The sequence below is a fragment of the Amblyomma maculatum genome, chromosome 1 (genome assembly GCF_055883805.1).
Source record: "Amblyomma maculatum isolate TAMU_Amacu chromosome 1, ASM5588380v1, whole genome shotgun sequence".
Lineage (NCBI taxonomy): Eukaryota > Metazoa > Arthropoda > Arachnida > Ixodida > Ixodidae > Amblyomma > Amblyomma maculatum.
This window is the reverse complement of record NC_139344.1, coordinates 240,778,958-240,798,330: the sequence shown is the minus strand read 5'-3', so window position 1 is coordinate 240,798,330 and position 19,373 is coordinate 240,778,958. Positions and strand designations below refer to the sequence as shown.

At 42.5% G+C, this 19,373-nt stretch overlaps 2 protein-coding genes across 3 annotated transcripts in view; one reads left to right on the top strand and one right to left on the bottom strand.

Moving 5' to 3' along the window:
* The window catches only part of LOC146206048 (2',5'-phosphodiesterase 12), a 46,188-nt gene extending 44,396 nt beyond the window's left edge, over positions 1-1,792 (top strand). Inside the window, exon 8 of the mRNA XM_084590703.1 lies at positions 1,238-1,792. Within this exon, the coding sequence (XP_084446829.1) occupies positions 1,238-1,497 (260 nt within the window). The 3' untranslated portion in view covers positions 1,498-1,792. The remainder of the gene's footprint in view (positions 1-1,237) is intronic.
* A 6,622-nt stretch (positions 1,793-8,414) lies between these two features.
* The window catches only part of Rab3GAP1 (RAB3 GTPase activating protein subunit 1), a 257,376-nt gene continuing 246,417 nt past the window's right edge, over positions 8,415-19,373 (bottom strand). The window contains exons 23-24 of one of the 2 annotated variants that reach the window (XM_084590698.1): positions 16,188-16,484; positions 8,415-15,525 (exon numbers count right to left, since the gene is read on the bottom strand). In XM_084590698.1, coding sequence (XP_084446824.1) covers positions 15,328-15,525; positions 16,188-16,484 — 495 coding nt within the window. In that variant the 3' untranslated portion in view covers positions 8,415-15,327. The remainder of the gene's footprint in view (positions 15,526-16,187; positions 16,485-19,373) is intronic. The other variant, XM_084590699.1, reaches the window with a different exon arrangement.

Below are 19,373 nucleotides of genomic sequence, written 5' to 3'. Positions count from 1 at the left end.
AAAACTTTTATTTGCCATATATTTGAGGTGTTCCTGACCCTCACCAGTCACTTGTGTGCCGTAGTCGATCCTCGGTGGATGGCGCACTTCACTGCTGTCATTGTGTCTTGCCGGCTCCGACTCTAGCTTGTCTTCTTTCACGGCGCAGATTGGGGTCCATGTGTCTGGGTCTTACCCTTATGTTGTTTCTGTTTTCATCCTTAATCAGTTCCTTGTCTTTCTGTGTGGCCATGGGTAGCCCTAATTTCTGCATTAGGTGTCTTCCCGTTCTTATTTGCATGAGTCTGTCTAGTTGCATGCTGCATTGCACTTCTCGTAGTTCTTTGTAAACTTTGCCTAGTATGGTGTCAGTTTGTAGGACCTCTTGCTTGTTTAGTTCGTGGTACGGAAGGCTGTACGTTCTGCTCATGACGAGGCTGTCTGAGTTTAAGTGTGTCCTGCTCTCATGCCTTTCTTTTTGCTGCTGACTCTCCAGGTGATTCTGGCGACTTGGTCTGTTATATTGTTGAGGGAGGCGATGGTTTTGATACAGCGTCCTGTATTTTGCAGCTACATTCTATGTACTCAGATTTCCATTTTCTCAGGTATTGTTTCATTTCAGAGTTTGAAAGTGATTTGGGAGTCATATTTCGAGTGTTGGGTTGTGGACACACGGGTGTTGTTTGTTTTGTTGGACACTTGGACACTGGTTTACAGCGTGTATGCCGGGTTTTTGTTTTTTTCTTTTATATTGTTTATATTATTTTTATTTCTATTTTTTTTTTTTGTAATCCTTTGTGGCATTGGTGTTTTTCTGGTTTTCTGCATATATTTTGTTTTTCCCTGTGTATTTGCTTTCTGGGGTTAAGAAGTTGAAGTGAGCTCTTGTGTCCCTGTATTTTCTCTGTGGTTGTTTTTATGTGCCTGTGTTAGTTACACAACATGCCTGTGCATGGCTAAGGTACACGGTCATGATATATATGTTGGTTGCTTACTCTTTAAAGCTGACGAACACAGTGTTAGGCATTTGTACGCTTGAAACAGCTTGCACTGAAGACCACTTCCACAGTAATTAGGAACATTCTCAGGGGGGGCCTAACAGCATCAGTAGATGCTTAGTTGAACTACATTAGTGTTCGTCATTCTTCCAATTTTGCCATAGCAAGTGACCCTTGGTTTACAGTGTGCTGCATTTTTTGTTCCCATCACTCACGTTCTTCAACCACATAATCTCAAACAAAATGGCGCATTGGTGCAGATGAAGAGGAAGCTGTGTTTGGCCTGGAGCCAGAGCAGCACATTCCTCTTGCAAGTGCGTGCGGTACACCGGCATACACCAACTACACCAAGGGCTTCCAGGGCTGCTTGGACTACATCTTCTACGACTACATGCAGCTGATACGAGAGAGTGTGGTTCCCATGCCACCTCATCAGCAAGTGGCCCAGGAGGAGGGACTGCCCAGTGTGCACTTTCCATCTGACCATGTGGCTCAGGTTGCGACACTCAGGTGGCTATGAGTTGCTCAGCATGAACATTCAAGAAACCTTCTTGGCCTCACACTTGGCCCTGCATGGTGACATTTCCCAGACGAAAATCGTAACTGGTCTAAATGGTTTAAGGAACAATTCCCAGTTGATACCAGTTAGATCCCAGTTGGATCAAACTGGGATTAAACCGGGATATAACTGGTATCAACTGGAAATTGTTCCTTAAACCATTTAGACCAGTTACGATTTTCGCCTGGGAATTAAGAGAAGGAACTCACAATATTGACAACTGTGCAAGTGAAGATTAAAGTAACCTGGTGCCAGATATTGTGCTTTGTGTCTAAACAATAACAGATTATTGTTTCCATATTCAATTATCTAGATATCTGTTTACTTACAGGTTACTTCCTGCACCTGGGCAAGCAAACTACATGTTTACAGATTTAGTGCATGCCACTTTGATACCAGAAAAAGTGTCTTCAGACTTCATCTTCAAAATGCTAAAAAATAACAGATTATTGTTTCCATATTCAATTATCTAGATATCTGTTTACTTACAGGTTACTTCCTGCACCTGGGCAAGCAAACTACATGTTTACAGATTTAGTGCATGCCACTTTGATACCAGAAAAAGTGTCTTCAGACTTCATCTTCAAAATGCAATTTAATTATGAAGTGAACAGTGAGGTGAGCAAAATATGTATTATCATTTCCATGCCCCCACTGTGTTGATACTGGCAAAGCACATGTAGATTCTGTTAAACTGTATAAAGGTAAAAGGCTAGAAGCTCAACCAATTACAGATTTGTCTACATTATTCCAGCAGTAACATTTGGTTACAAGAATTCCCACCAGAAATCTAAGTACAAGATGCGAGGAAAGCACACCAGCTTTTAAATTGTGGGCATATTCCACACATTTAGGAAGCTGACCTGTGGTTGTTGCTTAGTTCAGCTTCAGTGGGAGCGAATGTTGGTGTGTACATTTGATTTTGGTTAGAAAGCTCAGATGCCCACATGGATGATGCCTGTGAAGCCATGCTAGAGTTTATCTGCTCCAAAAGTGTGAAGCTCTGTGCTAAATATTTAGTGCAAAAGCCAATTGGCTACTGCTTTTATCTATCGATGAAGACGGCTATGTTTTTGTGTTCCAAGTGCCATGCATTATTGGATAAGTGTGAGGATAATGAATGTTAATTTAAACAAAAGATAAAATTTTCAGTTGATTCAAGTAACTTATTTGCTCAGTGTAATTTCTTTGAAGGTATTCTGAAGGCAAGAACCTTGCACAAAACCATGACCACCGGAAACACCTTAAGTGGTAACCGCATGATGCGACAATCCTTGGCGATGCATCGCGAGCCACTGCCGCCAACGCCTCTCGTTGCCGCTGGTGCATACCGCACGGAGCAACGGGACTGGTGGAGGTGGGACTTGAGTGCTGCTGGATGGATCCTCGGCCGCATCGACGCCCGCTCCACCCAGGAAGAATTGCCGCTGAGCGAAGGAGTTGGGAGCAGAAGGACGAAAACTGTTTACATTTTTGGAAGGAGCAGAGAAGAACTAACTAGGCTCGAACACACACACACAGTTTTATAGGGTTCCTGTTTCCCCAGGCTTCGTAGGTGAAGGGCGGGCTCGTCGTGGAGGGAGTGTCCTTATCACTTTAATGTCACTCACATTAACACACTGTAACTCTTGCAGACACGCCCTCCTCAAAAGAGTTTAGACTTAGTGGTGAGGAGGAAGCCATTGGGGTCGTGTAGATAGCAGCACACGAGGAGCTCTGTGTCTTCCGGATTCTCCTAGTCTGGGACACACCTGCGTCGAACGGGCCGCCGCGCACCGTCAGCAAGAGGAATTGGAGAAGTGTAGTCAGACGACCCCGTCTGTCACTCCGTTCCACTTCTCAGAAGAGACCTTTGCGTGGCCACATTGAGGGCACTCAGGAGACACTTGATCCCGATGGCCCGTCGTTGACCGCTGTCGCTGACCGGCCGAGCAACCCCGCATTTCTTTCCGGCTTTCTTTTGTGATGTCCATTCCAAGGCGCGTCTCGCCGTCGCTGATATTGACCATTCTACTTCTTGCAACCGGAAAATTCTTGCCTTGATGGTTGAAAGCGGCAGTTCCTGCGCCAATCCGTTGTCGCCACCCTTAATAGGACTTGGTGACAGGGAGGCACATTTTCAGCGTTGCTCTGTTAGCGCTGCCTCGTCATTCGCTCAAGGGGAGTACAGTTACACTATATCCCGCTTCTAACACTAAACAGCATGAAATATGATAAGACACTGATGAAATGTTTTGTAACCCATCACGTTTTAAAGGGACACAGCACAGCGGCGTGCTACTACACTGCGAAGCAGAGTTGCATTGCAAGCAGTGATTTTCTCCCGCTCCTAGCCTTTCTTTTCCTTTATTACCTACAAAGCTTTTAAGTATTGTCTCGATGCGCTCATATATGCACGGATCAGACGAAGTGAGCGCCTGCAGGTTCTTCACTCAAACTGTACTAGAAAAACAAACTTCGCTCGCAAAATAAAAGCCAGAACGAAAGTTGACTACCCCAAAGCCTTCCGTGATTGGCTGCCTAGCAAGCTGCTTCCGGGCAACACGCGAAATTTTCTAAAAACCCAGAACCCGAGCGACAGCGACAAGCGGCAATGCTTTGGCGGCCCTCAGCCCACTATGCGACGTCGCCGCGAATTGTCGCCTTATGCGGTTAGCGCTTTAAACTGTCAGGCTTATGCTAACAGTGGTAAGTGGTGACATGATGGGCTATCGAGCGATCAGTGTGAAATTGTTTTCATTGACTGCCCTTGGTTTCTGTTCAACAGAAGCTGAATAGGACTTCAGTTGTTCATCATCATCATCAGCCTGACTATACCCACTGCAGGGCGAAGGCCTCTCCCATATTTCTCCAATTAACCCAGTTCTGTGCTAGCTGCATCATCCGCCCACCTAACTTTCTGCCGCCCCCTGCTGTGCTTTCCTTCCCTTGGAATTCAGTTTGTTACTCTAAGCGACCATCGGTTATCCTTTCTTCGCACTAAATGCCCTGCCCATGCCCATTTCTTTTTAATTTCCACCAGAATTTCAGTAACTTGAGTTATTTCTCTGACCCACTCAGCACGCTTTTTATCTCTTAATGTTACCCCTACCATTTCTCGTTCCATAGCCCTCTGAGTTGTCCTCAACTTAAGTAGAACCCTCTTGGTTAGCCTCCACGTTTCAGCCCCATAGGTGAGTACAGGTAAGATGCAACTGTTGTATACTTTCCTCTTGAGCGATGCCGGTAAGCTGCCAGTCATAATCTACGAGTGCTTGACAAATGCGCTCCATCCCAATTTTATTCTTCTTGTTATTTCCTTTTCATGGTCCGAATCTGCGGTTACTACCTGTCCTAAGTAGACATATTCGTCTACTACTTCCAGTGCTTCGCTACCTAACGTAAACTGCTATTCCTTCCCGAGGCTGTTGAATATTACCAAGTCTTCTGCATATTGATTTTTAAGCCTACCTTTCTACTTTTCCGGTCTAGATCATCAATCATTATTTGCAGTTCATCCCCCGAGTTACTCAGCAAGGCAATGTCATCAGCAAATCGCAGATTACTGAGGTGTTCTTCATCTACCCTTATCCCTAACTGCTCCCATTCCAAGTCTCTGAATACTTCCTCTAAGCAAGCTGTGAATAGTACTGGGGAGATCGTGTCTCCTTGCCTAACACCTTTCTTTATGGGAATTTTATTACTTTCTTTATGCAGAACTATAGTTGCTGTGCAGCCACTATATAGAGTCCCCTTTCTTATGAATGAGGATAATGTTTGCATTCTTCCATGGTTCCGGTACCGTCGATGACACCAGGCACTGCGTATACAAGGTGGCCAGTTTTTCTAGCACGATATCCCCCGTCCTTTAACAAATCTGTAGTTATCTAATCCTCTCCAGCTGTATTCCCCCTTTTCATAGTTTCTAATGCTTTCTTGACCTCGTCCTTTGTCACTGGTGCAACGTCCGACTGTTTTTTCCCTACCGCCAGTCGTTCATAGTAGGGCTCAAAAATTAAGAACAGTGCATTACAACGATGCATTGAGTCCTGTGGCCCCCAGATGCATCTGCATGTATTTTGCAACAGTGAGTTGTAAAACTTTTAGTGTACACCTGAATATTGCAGTATATTTCTTTTGTTTACACTATGAGTGTATCCTATTCACCATAGTATACTAAAGTAACAAGGTAGATATATTATGAATGCACTTGATTGAGGTGTGTGAGGGCATCAAATATTCATTTTCAATGGATAGAGTATGTATTATGCTGTTACAGAAAAATGACTGACACCTTGGGACTTATGATGGTAGTAAGTAAAACCTCACTATAGTAAACTCGGATATAGTAAAAACTCTGATATAGTAAAGACATTTTTGGTAAAAATCGGTTAAAGTGCGCCTGGCTGCGGCGACGACTCCTACGATATGACATCGCCGCCCGTGCACTGCCTAGAATCGTGAGGCAAAGAGTTTTTGTATTTGAAAACATAAAAATAACAGAGTGTTCCTTTAGGTGGCTTTACCACTAGGCTTAGCAGCACTCAGAAGAAGCCTACTTTATGGAGGCCTCGAAGCCATGAGGGAAAGCATGCAGTGCGTAAGAAAAAAAAAGAAAGTAAAGCTGTCTACAAACATAGACAGGAGGTGGCGCGGTCTGTGGTAAAGTGCAGCAAAAAATAGGGAAGGGGAAGAAACGGGCAAACATTCACAGCACTGTGCAGCACGAAACATGAGGTAGCGGAGGCAAAAAGTGGAGGTGCAGCGTGTGCGGTCTTTCAGCACTTGACTGCCACACGCATTTATCATATGTCGCCTTTTAAGAGACAGAAATGGCAAAAAGTAACACTGTGTTCATGCAAGGCTTTGCTTTTCACATGAAATCAAACTTAGTTGTATTCGTAGCCACGTTGTCCTCATGCTTAAGAGGTACTTCCACAAGACGTAACACATTTTTATAACTGAAAAAAAAATTGCGCCAAGAGATGATAACAGAGAGGTGGAAGGTATTTCAGAGTTTTTTTTTTTTCTTTTTATTAAGCAGCAAGATGTGTTCAGTAAGTGCTCATTTAACTACCAGACAGCATCTTAGGATCAGACCATGTCATCACCAACAACTGATATAGTAAAGACCCTGATATAGTAAAGATTTTTGCTGGTTCCAGTGACTTTACTATAAAAGGGTTGTACTGTAGTTACTATATGCACATCCAGAATTTGGCTTCAGTAGAAAACAAGTGTTTTTCTGAAATATTGAAATGAAATTGCCGTTTGATGTGTTCTTTATGCCTGAACATAAATCTCATGCACATACTGAGCAAAGCTGCATCCAAAAAACTTGATTATCTATACGTATGTGATTGCTGCCCCATTGTGAATTTTGTTTCTCGCTGCTGTTTGTGATTCATTACTACTATGACATGAGTGTTTGTGGCAGCACTCGTGGCACTAGAAGACTGTGCACTATTTGCTGCATTGCAGTTATGGTTGTCCTGGTAACAAATTGACCCAGTTGTGTGAGAGTGATTGGACTTGCAGTATGCTCGAGCCTCTAGGCAGATACTGGCAGGAGGCTGGCTGAAAATAATTTTGAACATTAGAAGTTGATTGGTACTTATGCATGCCTCATAGCCTTTTTGTGGATTTACAAGCTAGAAATAAGCCTTCACAGAAAAGCAACCATAGATGGGTCTTGCATTGAGAGCAAGGTTGCCTGTACATAAAGAAATGTTTCAGGTTGCACCAGATAAACGCAAGAGGGAAGCTTATGGTGGTCATGCACTGGTTGGATGCCTTTTAAATTACCTTTGTTTCCCTGTAAACCCTTAACTACTATATATTAAGGATAACATCACTCAAATTCGCAACTTCAATCTTGCATTTGGTGATTTTTAAAAATGTTTTGCTAGTGATGGCTGATATAATATGATACTGTGTCTGAAATCTGTCAGGCTGACTTGATCGACAACTCCAGTGCCTAAACTGTGGACCTTTCCCAAATGTTCTCTGTAGGCATCACCATATCGTTCTTTGGACTGTCATATACGCCTGACACAAAAACAGTTAAAGTGGTCTGCACTTGTTTGCACCAGTTTAAAAGCACATGCTTTGGCATCTGTGTGTACCCCATGGACAGGCTCTAATGGTAGCTGTTTCAGTGCAAGTTACCCTAGCACAGCTCTGTTGCTCTCTAGGGCTTCAAGGTGTCCCTTTTTGCAAAAGTCGCCCACTGTACTGCTCGTTTTTTTTCCCCCCCGGTAGCAGTGAACGATTGTATTGTTATATCTGCCAATGTTCATACAATCTAATGCTGCATAGAACACTGGCATAACAAGCCCACTACTTTAGTTGTGGTTGCACCACTTCCACTCTTATATTGCTCCAACACACCTTAGTAGGGTTCGTGTGGAAACAGAAAAGTAGAGCCAGTTGCAGTTTATTTCAGGATGGGTCCCATGGCAGATACGTGGAAGCAAGCAGGTCTAGTGGCATGGAAGTGAGGAACTTCAACTATCACCAGCCGTGCAAAGTGCAGTGGAGAGCGGAGCATCAGCAAAATTTTAATAGGCAGTTAAATCGCTTTTAGACGCAAAAGTTTAGAACTTGCTGTATTATGAGGTCTGCACATCTGAATGCTCTCGGCTTTTAAAATTAGACCTACTCTGCATCTTCATTTTCTTAGGCACACTAACATTTTAAGCAATGTCCAGGAGGCAGAATATATGCAGAAAATGCCAAATGGAAATTGTCAAGAGAGTTTGACCAATAAATAATTGCTGTCTTAATTCATTAGTGCTAGCTAATGTGTGCCTTTCTACAAGTGCCTTTGGACATCACAAGTTTGCACAAACCTGGAGTGAATAACATCCACACAATGACCACAGCTGACATGACTGAACTCATCTTAAATCTTCAATATGTTTTTAATAATCAGTAAAATAACAGTACATTCATAACCAAAACAGGTCTGTTAATTTCACATAGCTGCATCTGGGACATGGAGGGACATGGTGGTGACCAATATCTTTGGGGTTACAGTTAGTTATATCTTAATCATTGTATTAACATAAAACCGTTTCAGTGCGCATTGTAAAGTCACGTTGTCATCCAATCACAGCTCTCTTATAATACTCTTATACCACATTCAAACCTGCCCTAGGCTCATGCATCAGAAACAAGTACATTATATGGTGTTAAATAATTAGTTCACCAGCGAACATAAAAGTTTACTGCTTGATGCTGCCTGATGTTGCTACTGGCCAACCTTGGAATATAGTTATTCACTAGTTTTTCACACAACCTCACAGACATACTAAAGCCTCTGCAACTAATGGAATGAGCATCTACTACAATGCACTTCATTATAGGGCTTCTTGTTCTGTTATTGCCTAGTATTCAGCACTGCATCACGTTCCCACATAGTGATGCCTCCTATAGACCTTTTCAAAAACTGGTCGTCATGCTGCCATATCGAATACTGGGCCGTGCTCATAGCACAGGGAAAGCTGAGGCTGGTGAAAAGGTCTGTACTTAGTACCAGACTTGACAGTAACAGCTAATTTTGGCATGCATTATCAGATTTTGGCCCATGTTGATGCAAATGAGATGGGTAACATGTTTCGATATCATCCTTACTTTGGGCTTGTGGAAAATAAAAGTCAGCATGCTATGCCAGTGCACCAGGTCAGGGGAATTTTCCTGGCATGCACACACATATGGAAAGAGGGCTTTTTAATAGGGGTGTGCAAATATTCTAAATTTTGAATACAAATTGAATATGTTTGTTATTCGATTCGTATTCGAAAATTTCCAAATGCGCCGAAAATTTCTAAATTCGCCGCAGTTTCCCCGCACTGCACGCTTCACCGCAATGCTTGACCGCATGGGCTGTGCAGTGAAGCTTCCTCAAAATGTGAAGAGGCCATTTTGTGAAGAGGGACCTTCCTGACAGTGTGCGCAAAGCGAAGCACTTGTTGAAATCAGGAAAAAAAAAAAGTCTTTCTTTCTTCGGTTTCATTTCAAATGCAGGCATCCAACATACAGGTGTTCATCAGGTAAAATTACTGTGACGCAAGCTGTCTATAGCGGTTTTTTTTTCAGGCCCATTCAATAATTCGAGCTTTCAGTTAATTGAGGCTTTTTTTTTTTTTTTGGTCCCTTGAAGGCCGAATTAATGAAAGCTTGCTGTATTCATCAGCGATATGAAAGTTTCACTCAGTTTTATGCAGGTTCTGCCTGCGCAAAAAACTGCTGTGCGGAATCCTGTATAAAATTTATACTAGATTTTTGAGTACGGTATACACTTTTGTACAATTCTAGTTTAATTTTATTTGCAAATACCGCGTGAATTCTGAAATAAAGAAGACAGTGTTTGCTATTTTTTAATTTTCAATTTTTATTTCTCTGACCAGATATTCAGTTTTAAATTCGAAAGCAATTTTGTCCCATATTCGTATCCTAAAATTTAAATATTTGCAAACCCCTACTTCTTAAGAAACTCTATGATGATCCCTGTGCGAAATGCTTGAATGTGTAAAGCATATTGGCTTACGTTGAACAAAGGTGCCATGTAAACATGTCATCTACGGAAGTTGTTTGCTATGACTTGCCCTTTGAATGAGTAACCAACCAATGTGAGTGCACATGATCGGCAGTGAAGGACAATGAAGGACACATTCATTCTAATGCTGACTGCTGTCGCATGCTTCATGTTAAACAAAAAGCTGTGCTACTTCCTTAGGGACATTGTGGGCGCTCAAGTTGTGGGTACCTCAAAATGAAACATTAGGTGCTTTCATGGTGGATATTCCTGCTGCTAAGATCTTGTAAAGAAAAAAAAAAATTGCAGTGTTCATAAATAAGTCACCAAGTTTCACAGTGCTCTGTAACGAAATAAACACAGTGACCAGGAGTGACGATGTTGCACATCATTAAACATACTTCTCACTTTCTTGTTTTCTTCATCCCCACTGCAATTGCTACATAAAGTGGGGAGTAAAGTATTTGTGGAGAAATTCAAGATATTGTTACACCTCTGTTGTGACTTTATTATTTATCAGGGAGATGTGACACTCACCACAGTTGTGAAACCATCAGAGGAAATAAACACTGTATACCTTAGTTCAAAATATATGTATAAGAACGGGAGTTACAGCCATTTTCCTGGGCCATACCCTTACCGCAGAAGCTCGTTTTATAGCTATGCCTTTCTGTAGTAATTTAGAACAGCTGTGATTACCCAGGTACTACACATAATGAAAATGGCGTTTGGTGTAGCCCAGAGATCCACTTGTTGGCGCTCATACTTTAATTTCGTTACTTAATATTCACAAGCACATCTTTTAAAAATTCGCACTTTTTCTACACTGTTCTACATAGGGCAAGTTTGGTCACAATATCATGGTAGAGAAATCTCAGCGTAGTCTTGCCAGTAACCTTTTCATAAATGAGCGAAGTTGGTTGGTTTGGTTGGTTCGTGGGGTTTAACATCCCAAAGCAACTCAAGCTACGAGAGACGCCGTAGTGGAGGACTTAGGAAATTTCGACCATCTGGGGTTCTTTGAACATCAGATTGTATTCACATTGCACTGTGAAGTAAAGCATAAAAAAAAAAAAAGAAAAACTGCCACAATGGTCTTGGCTGAAATTTGATATTTTCAAGCACATGTGCATAAGTGCTCCATTTTTTTGGCCCCACCACTGCCAATGCAGAAGGAACAGGTGGTGAGAGTATGTGCACATGAAGTAATTAAGGACAGTGCCAGCGTAGGTGCAGCAGCACATGCCTTGACCAACTACCACTGAAATACAGCCAAACCTTATCATAACAAACACAGATTTACTGGCTATATCAAACTGCTCCTAAGTATTTTGAACCAGCACAAACTTATATTGAAGGAGGTTCACCATAAAACGAATATATAAAACTGTTGTGCACCTAGCTGTGCTCGCTCAGGTGGTGGGTGGCACGCTTTGTCTTACTACACAAGTGACTGGTGGTGGCAGCAGGGTGGCCCGTACCTGTTGGTGCCTCTCATCCGCTGGTAGTGCTTAGAACCAGAGGCATGGTTGGTTGTAGCCATCTGGCATGCTCACATTGTCATGGAGGCAGTGAAAAGGGCGATAGCTCATTTTGGCATCCCATTTTTAACATGACACTGTTGTGGTGTGGGCACACCATCCTAGCTGCTGCTTAGCCTGCCATCTCAGCATGCTGAGACTGCTGTGCTGGGGGAACTAAATGCACTTGGTTTTTGCGGCTTCTGCAACCACTGGGTGGCGTCAAAACAGCGCTAAATTTCGAGAAGGGTCTCTCCCGGCTGCCGTCCTTGTATTGACCAAACTTTCACAATCAAACCAAATTTTGACGATTTTTACCTGTTCATTATAAACAGGCGACTACTTATTCATCTTGCATGACAGTGAAATGCCTGATCCCAGTCATCAATCAGAGGTGCATAGCAGCTGTTGCTTCCAGAAATATGTCTGCCAATTGGCAACAAATATAATATGCAGTGAAATGTGAAGCTATTTCACAGACACTGGGAGTATAAGTGATACTAAATATTAAAAAAAAAAATTTTAAGTCTTTGGATATCTTGTTTTTGCAATATCTGTGCTTTAGGGAGTATGCACCTACGTCACAGTGGCAGCCATTTTGTGGTGCATGAAGCATGGTGAAAGGCTGCAGGCATATTTGATCGGCTTATCGTTATTTGTTCCTATTCACACTGCTGAAGCTATGCTCTGCATTGCAATATGGTGCCAGTGACATCACTTGAATACAAGGCGAAATGCTACGTGCAGCGCGGGCATAACTAATCGCCTGATCGCCACTTGTGGTGCTAAAGTTGTGTTCTGCGCTACAAAATAGTGTCTGTGACATCACCTAAACACCTCCTATAAAGTGCCGGGTGTTTCTTCTTTTAGAAGGTCCAAAATTTATAAAAAAAAAAAAAGGTAACTGATTTTAGATCAATTTTAGCCCTGGGGTTATATGGGGCCTACGGTGAACACCAGGCAAGATGCAGAAGGCTTCTAATTAACTAAATATGCTAACTTTTTAAATTTCCATTTTAGGGGTTATGCTGCATTTCCAGAATTGGAGCTCGTCCTCCAAACAGTATGCACCTTTTCAATAAATGGTCGCTGAGCTCCATAAGCATAGTGCTCACTGGACTGTATTTTGCACTTGTCGCTAGCACGGCGGAAGCCGTAGTGGAACCGTTTCTCTGCTGTCCAGAGAGGAGGGTTTTTGACATCTCCCTCGCCCAATGAACAATGAAATGGTCTATAGCCGCAAAAAAAAATTTTTCTTAGAAAAAAAAAGATGCAAGTGCTACAAGGCCCACAAATGTGACCCTCATACGCAGTTTCACCCAATAATACAATGCCAGCGGCGTATCCGATGTAGATCGGTCGGCCAGTGTGTGCTTTGAGGCTGGACTGCAAGTGCATATTGGGTACTGACACGGCGGCTATCAGCGAGGCCGCACTCGAAACAAAATTGACAGCGAATTGTTGTGCACCTGTCTGACTCTCATGTGATGCCAGCAGAGTGACGAAGTCTCTGGGTGGAGTGATCTACGTCACAGGCGCTGTGCTTGTGTGTGAAACTGCCTATCAGGGTCACATTTGTGGGCCTTGTAGCGCATGCTACAATTTTTTTCAAAAAAATTTGCTTCTGTGGCTATACCATTTGGAGGACAAGCTCCAATTGTGCAAATACAGCATATCCTCTAAAAGGAAAATTTATGAAGTTAATTAATGTATTTAGTTAATTAGCAAACTAACTGCAGCAGTTTGCCTCTTACCTGGTGTCCACCGTAGCTCCCAACATAGCTCCAGACCTGAAATAAATCTAAAGTCACTTACCTTTGTCTTAAAATTTGTACCTAAAGAAAAACATCCAGTATAATTAGTGTGAAAGAAAGATCAAAGGAACAAAAACCTTTTCAGAGACTATTTCATAGAGAAACAGAGGCCGCCAATCATTAGTGTGTCAGTGGAACATTTAGTCCCGTACCTTTATTGTGTCTGGCTGCAGTCATTTTAGAGGCAAGCAGCACTAAAGTGGGCATTGTGACAGTCGGTACAGATGATTATTATTTCACAGTTCTTCGATTCCGCAAGTGCAAAATCTGAACTGTTCATTTAAAAAGGGCTGCTTATGATTGGCCATGAGCAATCAATACTGAACACACTCATTAAGCTTGAATGCATTGATGCATGACCTTGCGGAGTTGAAAGGGCATATTCAGCCTAGGTGTGGGCTTACTGACACACCACATTTGAGTACTATTTATTTATTTCACTTTTTGACACCAGACAAATACAATGCCTGATGCAGGAACAGAAGCTAAAGGCAGTTAGTGCCTGACGAGGCCTCTGTCCCTATGCAGTTCAGACTGATGCTGCAGCATATATTTAAATAACAATCTTTTCCTTAACAAAACCAGGTATATAATGCATCTCTAAATTTACAATACTTCTAAATTTACAATACCCTGATTGCTAGTACACTCAGATCAGAGAACTACGCTGTTTTCACATTTGACGCAATTTATAAACGCGTTCACTGGACAAGCACGGTGCTAAGTTCTGCAATGAAAGTTTTGTGTGGCATAGAAACTGGATCTTTGCTCTTTTCTATTCACATTAACCTATCAAATCACTCGCATCAAATGCTGAAATGGCATGGTGGACTGGAATGGAAGAATTTCACAGGCTTGAAGTCAGTCTAAGTATATTTGATACCAGCTACGATTTTTTCTAATCCTGAGCAGCATTACAGGAGCTGAATGCGTATCTACCTTCTCTCGTTCACAACACCCTAGTTCTTAATTTAGACTTGCTTCCTCAACTCTCAAGCCTCTTTGGAACTAAAGTATGGGTAACCAAAAGAAAGGCTTGTCCAATTTATTTTTTCTCCTGACTGGACGACCCATGGCTCTAGCTCTGACAATGCTGTAGGGATGTGCTGAGCTGGAGTGTCCGCAAAACACTGGCAGCGCATGGAAGAAGCATGGTGTGTTCACATGAGAGTGCCACTAATGCAACTCTTTGTCACACTGCATTGCTCAAGCGATTAAAGAAGTAGGGCTTAAAGGTCTTTCGTAATTATTCATCAAAATGCGGGAAAGTGCAAACATTGCACTTTTAAGACCCAGTGAGCATTGTTAGTGTGCACGGCAATTCATTGTGATCACCACACTGGTATTTTGTTACCTTCTTTTATGAAAACAATGGCACCATGTCCGTTGACACCTCATAATTTTTTAATCAATACGTTATTACAAAAAGAAATTGCACTTCTATGAGCACATGAAGTGTAGGCTGGTGTAAAAAGCCAGGTATAGTTAATTGAGACATCGCGCTTGAATCATGCATATACACAGCAGCAGTGTCCTCAGAAGGTCAGAAAAACCTCGCCTATGAAAATCACATTCACAATAAAGTTAAAACCCTTCTATAAGGAACTGAAAAATTGTATTGTAAGCTACTCCTCACAGAAAGTAACATGGCCACCATAGCTTAAGTGTGCAATATTTTTCAATAAAATATAAAATTCTGCGATCAATACCATAATTATGCAAGAAAGGCAGTTTCCTAAAGTGGTACCTAGGCTCGAAGGACAACAAAGAGAGCCGTTTAAAGAGAGAAAAAACTTTTCACAATAACCAAGTTGTGCCACCACCGCCTTGCAACCAATGGAAAAAACTGTGCCACCACCAAAGCCCACGATCATATGCAGGCCACGACCAAACAAAAAGTTAAAATCTGTGAGTACCTCAGAATAGGCTTAACTAGTTATTAGTAAAAAACTGTGTCATGAGTGAATGCGCCTGCCAGGCGGAAGTCATTTCCTGCCATGACACAAAACATGCGCTGGGGTGTCAGCCTGGAGGCAGGTGTGGGCCGGCTGTGTCTGGTGCGCAGGATGTACTCGCGTGCCACTGGGCTGGGGAACTTGCATTCCTCTTCTGCCTCTGAGGCATCACTGTCCTGCAACTGAACGCAGGCTCAGTGAAAGACACTCAATAGCCAAGCAGAACTAAGCACAGAATCGGTGAATTGTTCTTCAATAGCACCTCTCCAGGGATTCCCACTACACCTGTACAATGATACTGGGCGAGAAGCTCCGCAAACCAGTGACACGCCTGATAAGCTAACCATTAATACCATCTCTTGCTGGTTTTTAAATTATTCCATTGTGGAGCTGGAGCTGCTCCTCATAGACGTTATACAACTATTCAGTATCATAGTTGTGTCTACAGCATTAACAGGATGATGAAATGATGGCAAGATAATCCAAGACACTGAAATCCAAACGTAGTGTCACGATTCTATCATCACAAACAACACCCACCTTGATTTCTGCTACAAGAAAATGGACTTTGTACTTGCTTTCCATCCATAGAAGCATGTCTGAATGCCTTAGCACAGCTCACTCACTTCAGGCACTCTTGTGTCATATGGTACTCCTACAGCAATGCCATCATTTCAGGAAGGCTTTATTAAATAGTACAGGCAATAAAGGCAAATCACCTCAAAATTATCTACAGAAGACTTCCAACTGAAGTGCTTGCAAACATAGGTTTCCATTTCAGTTGAAGGTATAGGCTAAAATGCGGAAAAAATAGAACCTAACATACTGCTGCATGCTAACTTACCTTCAAAGAATCGACGAACAACTGAGACACCAGCTTCCCAACACTGCCTTTGCCGGCACCAGGTATGGAAACTTCAGGATTGTCAACGAGGTCCAACACAAACTTATTGACATCAGTTTCTGCCTGGGTTTTTGAGCTCCTTAAGTGATTGGAGGTGGTGGAAGGTTGACGATGTGGATCAGCGCCATCAGGTGATGCAATCCAAGAGTCCGCCGAGTTCTCGCGGTAGAATTTTTTCCGGAGACTCACACATCGCGCTACTGCTACTTCAGCCTCGTACAGCAAGCTCAGAAGTTCCTGAAAATGAATGCACCTCTTAGCAAGATTTCAAGAAAGCATGTTACTGTGGCATGAAACACATTTACAAATTTTTTCGTGCCAAGACTTGGGTAAATTGTAAAGATTACCAGGCAGCTCACTCTTTCCTCACTGTGCCCATTTAGCATCAGGCTCGCACAACCATGGTGTCGAACTGGAACTAATCTGTATTTTTGCCCAGAACCAAAATCGAACCGAACACATTTTTTTCTCTATCTTGGACCTGAACCCCAATCAGAATTGTTCAGAGAAACTGCCAAACTGGTTTGGGATACAGTTCAGCTCCAGCTTTTGTGCCACACCACATACTCTACAAATATATATAATTTTTTTCAGACAAAATAGATCTGACCGCATTTTTAGCCGCTGAGAGTTGCACTAGTTGCATGAAAACAGCTCCCAACTTAGAGATAACAGAGGAGAGTAGAGTGGAGCCTATGAAACAAAATTATGCATAAAGTGCACCTGGCAGTCCTAACACATTGCGCACCAAGCCGACGAGAAACATTGGGTTTGCTAATATATCCCTTTCTCGTTTATTTGCTGAAAATTTCACTCAGATTGTCGCAACTACTCGAACCCTAAAGCCCTACATTATAGTAGCTTTCTTTTCTCTGTGTCATGTACCACCAATGCGTGAAACATAGGTGAAACCATTAAACCACACTGTGCAAAATTTACCTGCAAAGATAATGATCATTTTGGTCAGCAGCTACAAAGTAAAGGCTGTATAAATTGGGGCAGCTCTTTTCCAGAACCCTGAGACTGTTTAAAGTGACAGAAATAAGCACAGAAATGTGAGCTCATGGCATTTGGAGTGGAAGTAAGAAAAAAAAACATCCAAAGCAAGCTCTCTTCTCGCATCACTTTTCACTAGACGAGCGTCACTGGTGGGGTATGACTTTTAGGTTACCTCACAAGCACTTAGCGCGCTACCACGTACTTTCAGCGCTCGTCCTGCGATTGCATGTTGAACTGCATTGTTTCTGTGCTGTGTCTCATAATGAATCTGAACCGACTGACCCTTCTAGCATATTTATTCCTGAACACACGGCCCCATAAATTACCCCGCTTTTTCACTGTACTTTTTGTAAGGTATTGTGAAGGGCAACCACACAATTTTCAAACAAAAAGCACATGTACGCAATGTCAGCACTGTAGCGGCATTGTGTAAGCAGTGGCAATGACCCTCTTTTGCAGCTACCTTTAACAATGAAAAACTCTGGACTGCTCGAAAGATGGACGAAAACATGTTTCATGCTAAATGGTTGGTCAAAACATGAGGAATTCAGTGGCGGTTTTGCATCCAAGAAGGCTAACATCACTGCAGAAGAGTGGGAGTGCTTTGCAAATTTGACAGCCACATTGGAGCCAGCCGAGAAGTCACTACTGAAATTTAGAAGGAGCTCACAGAATTCCCTGCTGCTCTTAGGTAGTGATATACAGTTTCCCAAACAAGAGTCTAAAATTAATGCCTTGGTTGTGACCATACCAACATGGCTGCCTTCATGAAAATGCAGAGAAACTCTTGTTCAGAAGCGACCTGTTCTATGCCACAATTTATCTAGTTCCTCGATACAATGTCAAATAGTAATTCCTAACGCTCTGTATCTCTTCCTCTAAGATCTTATATGGGTAAATGGGTTCAGCAAACTGAATGTTATCAATGTTTCTCACCACTGATTTTATCCCCATATTCTCCCACAACCACCTGAACAAAGCTTGCAAAAGTCATTGACCAGGCTCGTTACTAATTCATAACCAAGACTGAATGAAAAAAAAAAAAAAAAAAAAACAGCACAAAGAAAAGATGCAGGGATGAGGGATATAGAAGAAGAAAACGCTATCATGCTGACGTCTGCATCTTCTGTCACGCACGTGTGCGTGTGTGTGTGTGTTGTACTTTTCACTTTTACATTACATTGAGTATTTGAATCTGATTTCGGCATCACATTTTGTTCCTCTGTTGTTTAGCCTTCTGGACAGTGGAGGTGGGTGCAGCTCATAGGTGGGAAGTGCTGCTCCATTCTGCTCCAAACAGCTTTCCCTGCTCCATCCTGCTCCAAAATGCAATATTGCTCCAAATCTGCTCCAAACCGGCTGCCTTGATGTTCTGCCGTCAAATTTACCAGAACACAGGAAAGTGTCACAGCACCGGGAGCAAGGATATAACGCACCTTGCACTGGGCTTAATGCAAATGAAATTTTTGTAAGAGAGGGAAGCATGAAGTATCATAAATATTTATTCGCAAGTAAATTTAGTGTGAGCCACAGGCGATTGAAGGGAATAATTGCAAAACAATGCACTGTGTGTGTGACATAGCACCTCCTCTCAACCTTTTGAATCACCGGTGGAGAAAGAAAAGAGAGAGCAGCAAGCAAAGCAGATAGGCGCAAACTACTGAGAGCCGTTGGGAAACTTGTCAGACTGCAAAAACTGCACGAGTTTTTCTAATTGTTCTGCTGTAAGGACAAGCAGGCACTTCACCATCGAACCTCTCAGTCAGTGACAAGCTTGTTAGGCCTATCAGACAAAATCATACTTGAAGCTTTATGGGTTGGTACACCAGAGGTGTCAATCACTAGGAAGCTTCTCAAGAGTGTTGGAAAAACATACAGGCCCTATCGCCAAGGTGTTAAAAATGAGTCCCAGCATTGCTCAAGCAAGGAATGATGGAACTATTAGCAGGAAGCAGTGAAGTAAAAATGCTGAAGGATGAAAAGGTTGCCCTTCAGTGCCATCTATATTTCCTGAAGGTACTACTGACTAGTGCGGAGGAATTTATCAGCACAGGCATAGGATCAAAAAGGATATGCACAAGATAGAGAGCGGAAATGTCGTGTCCATTAATCTGAGCTCCAAATTAG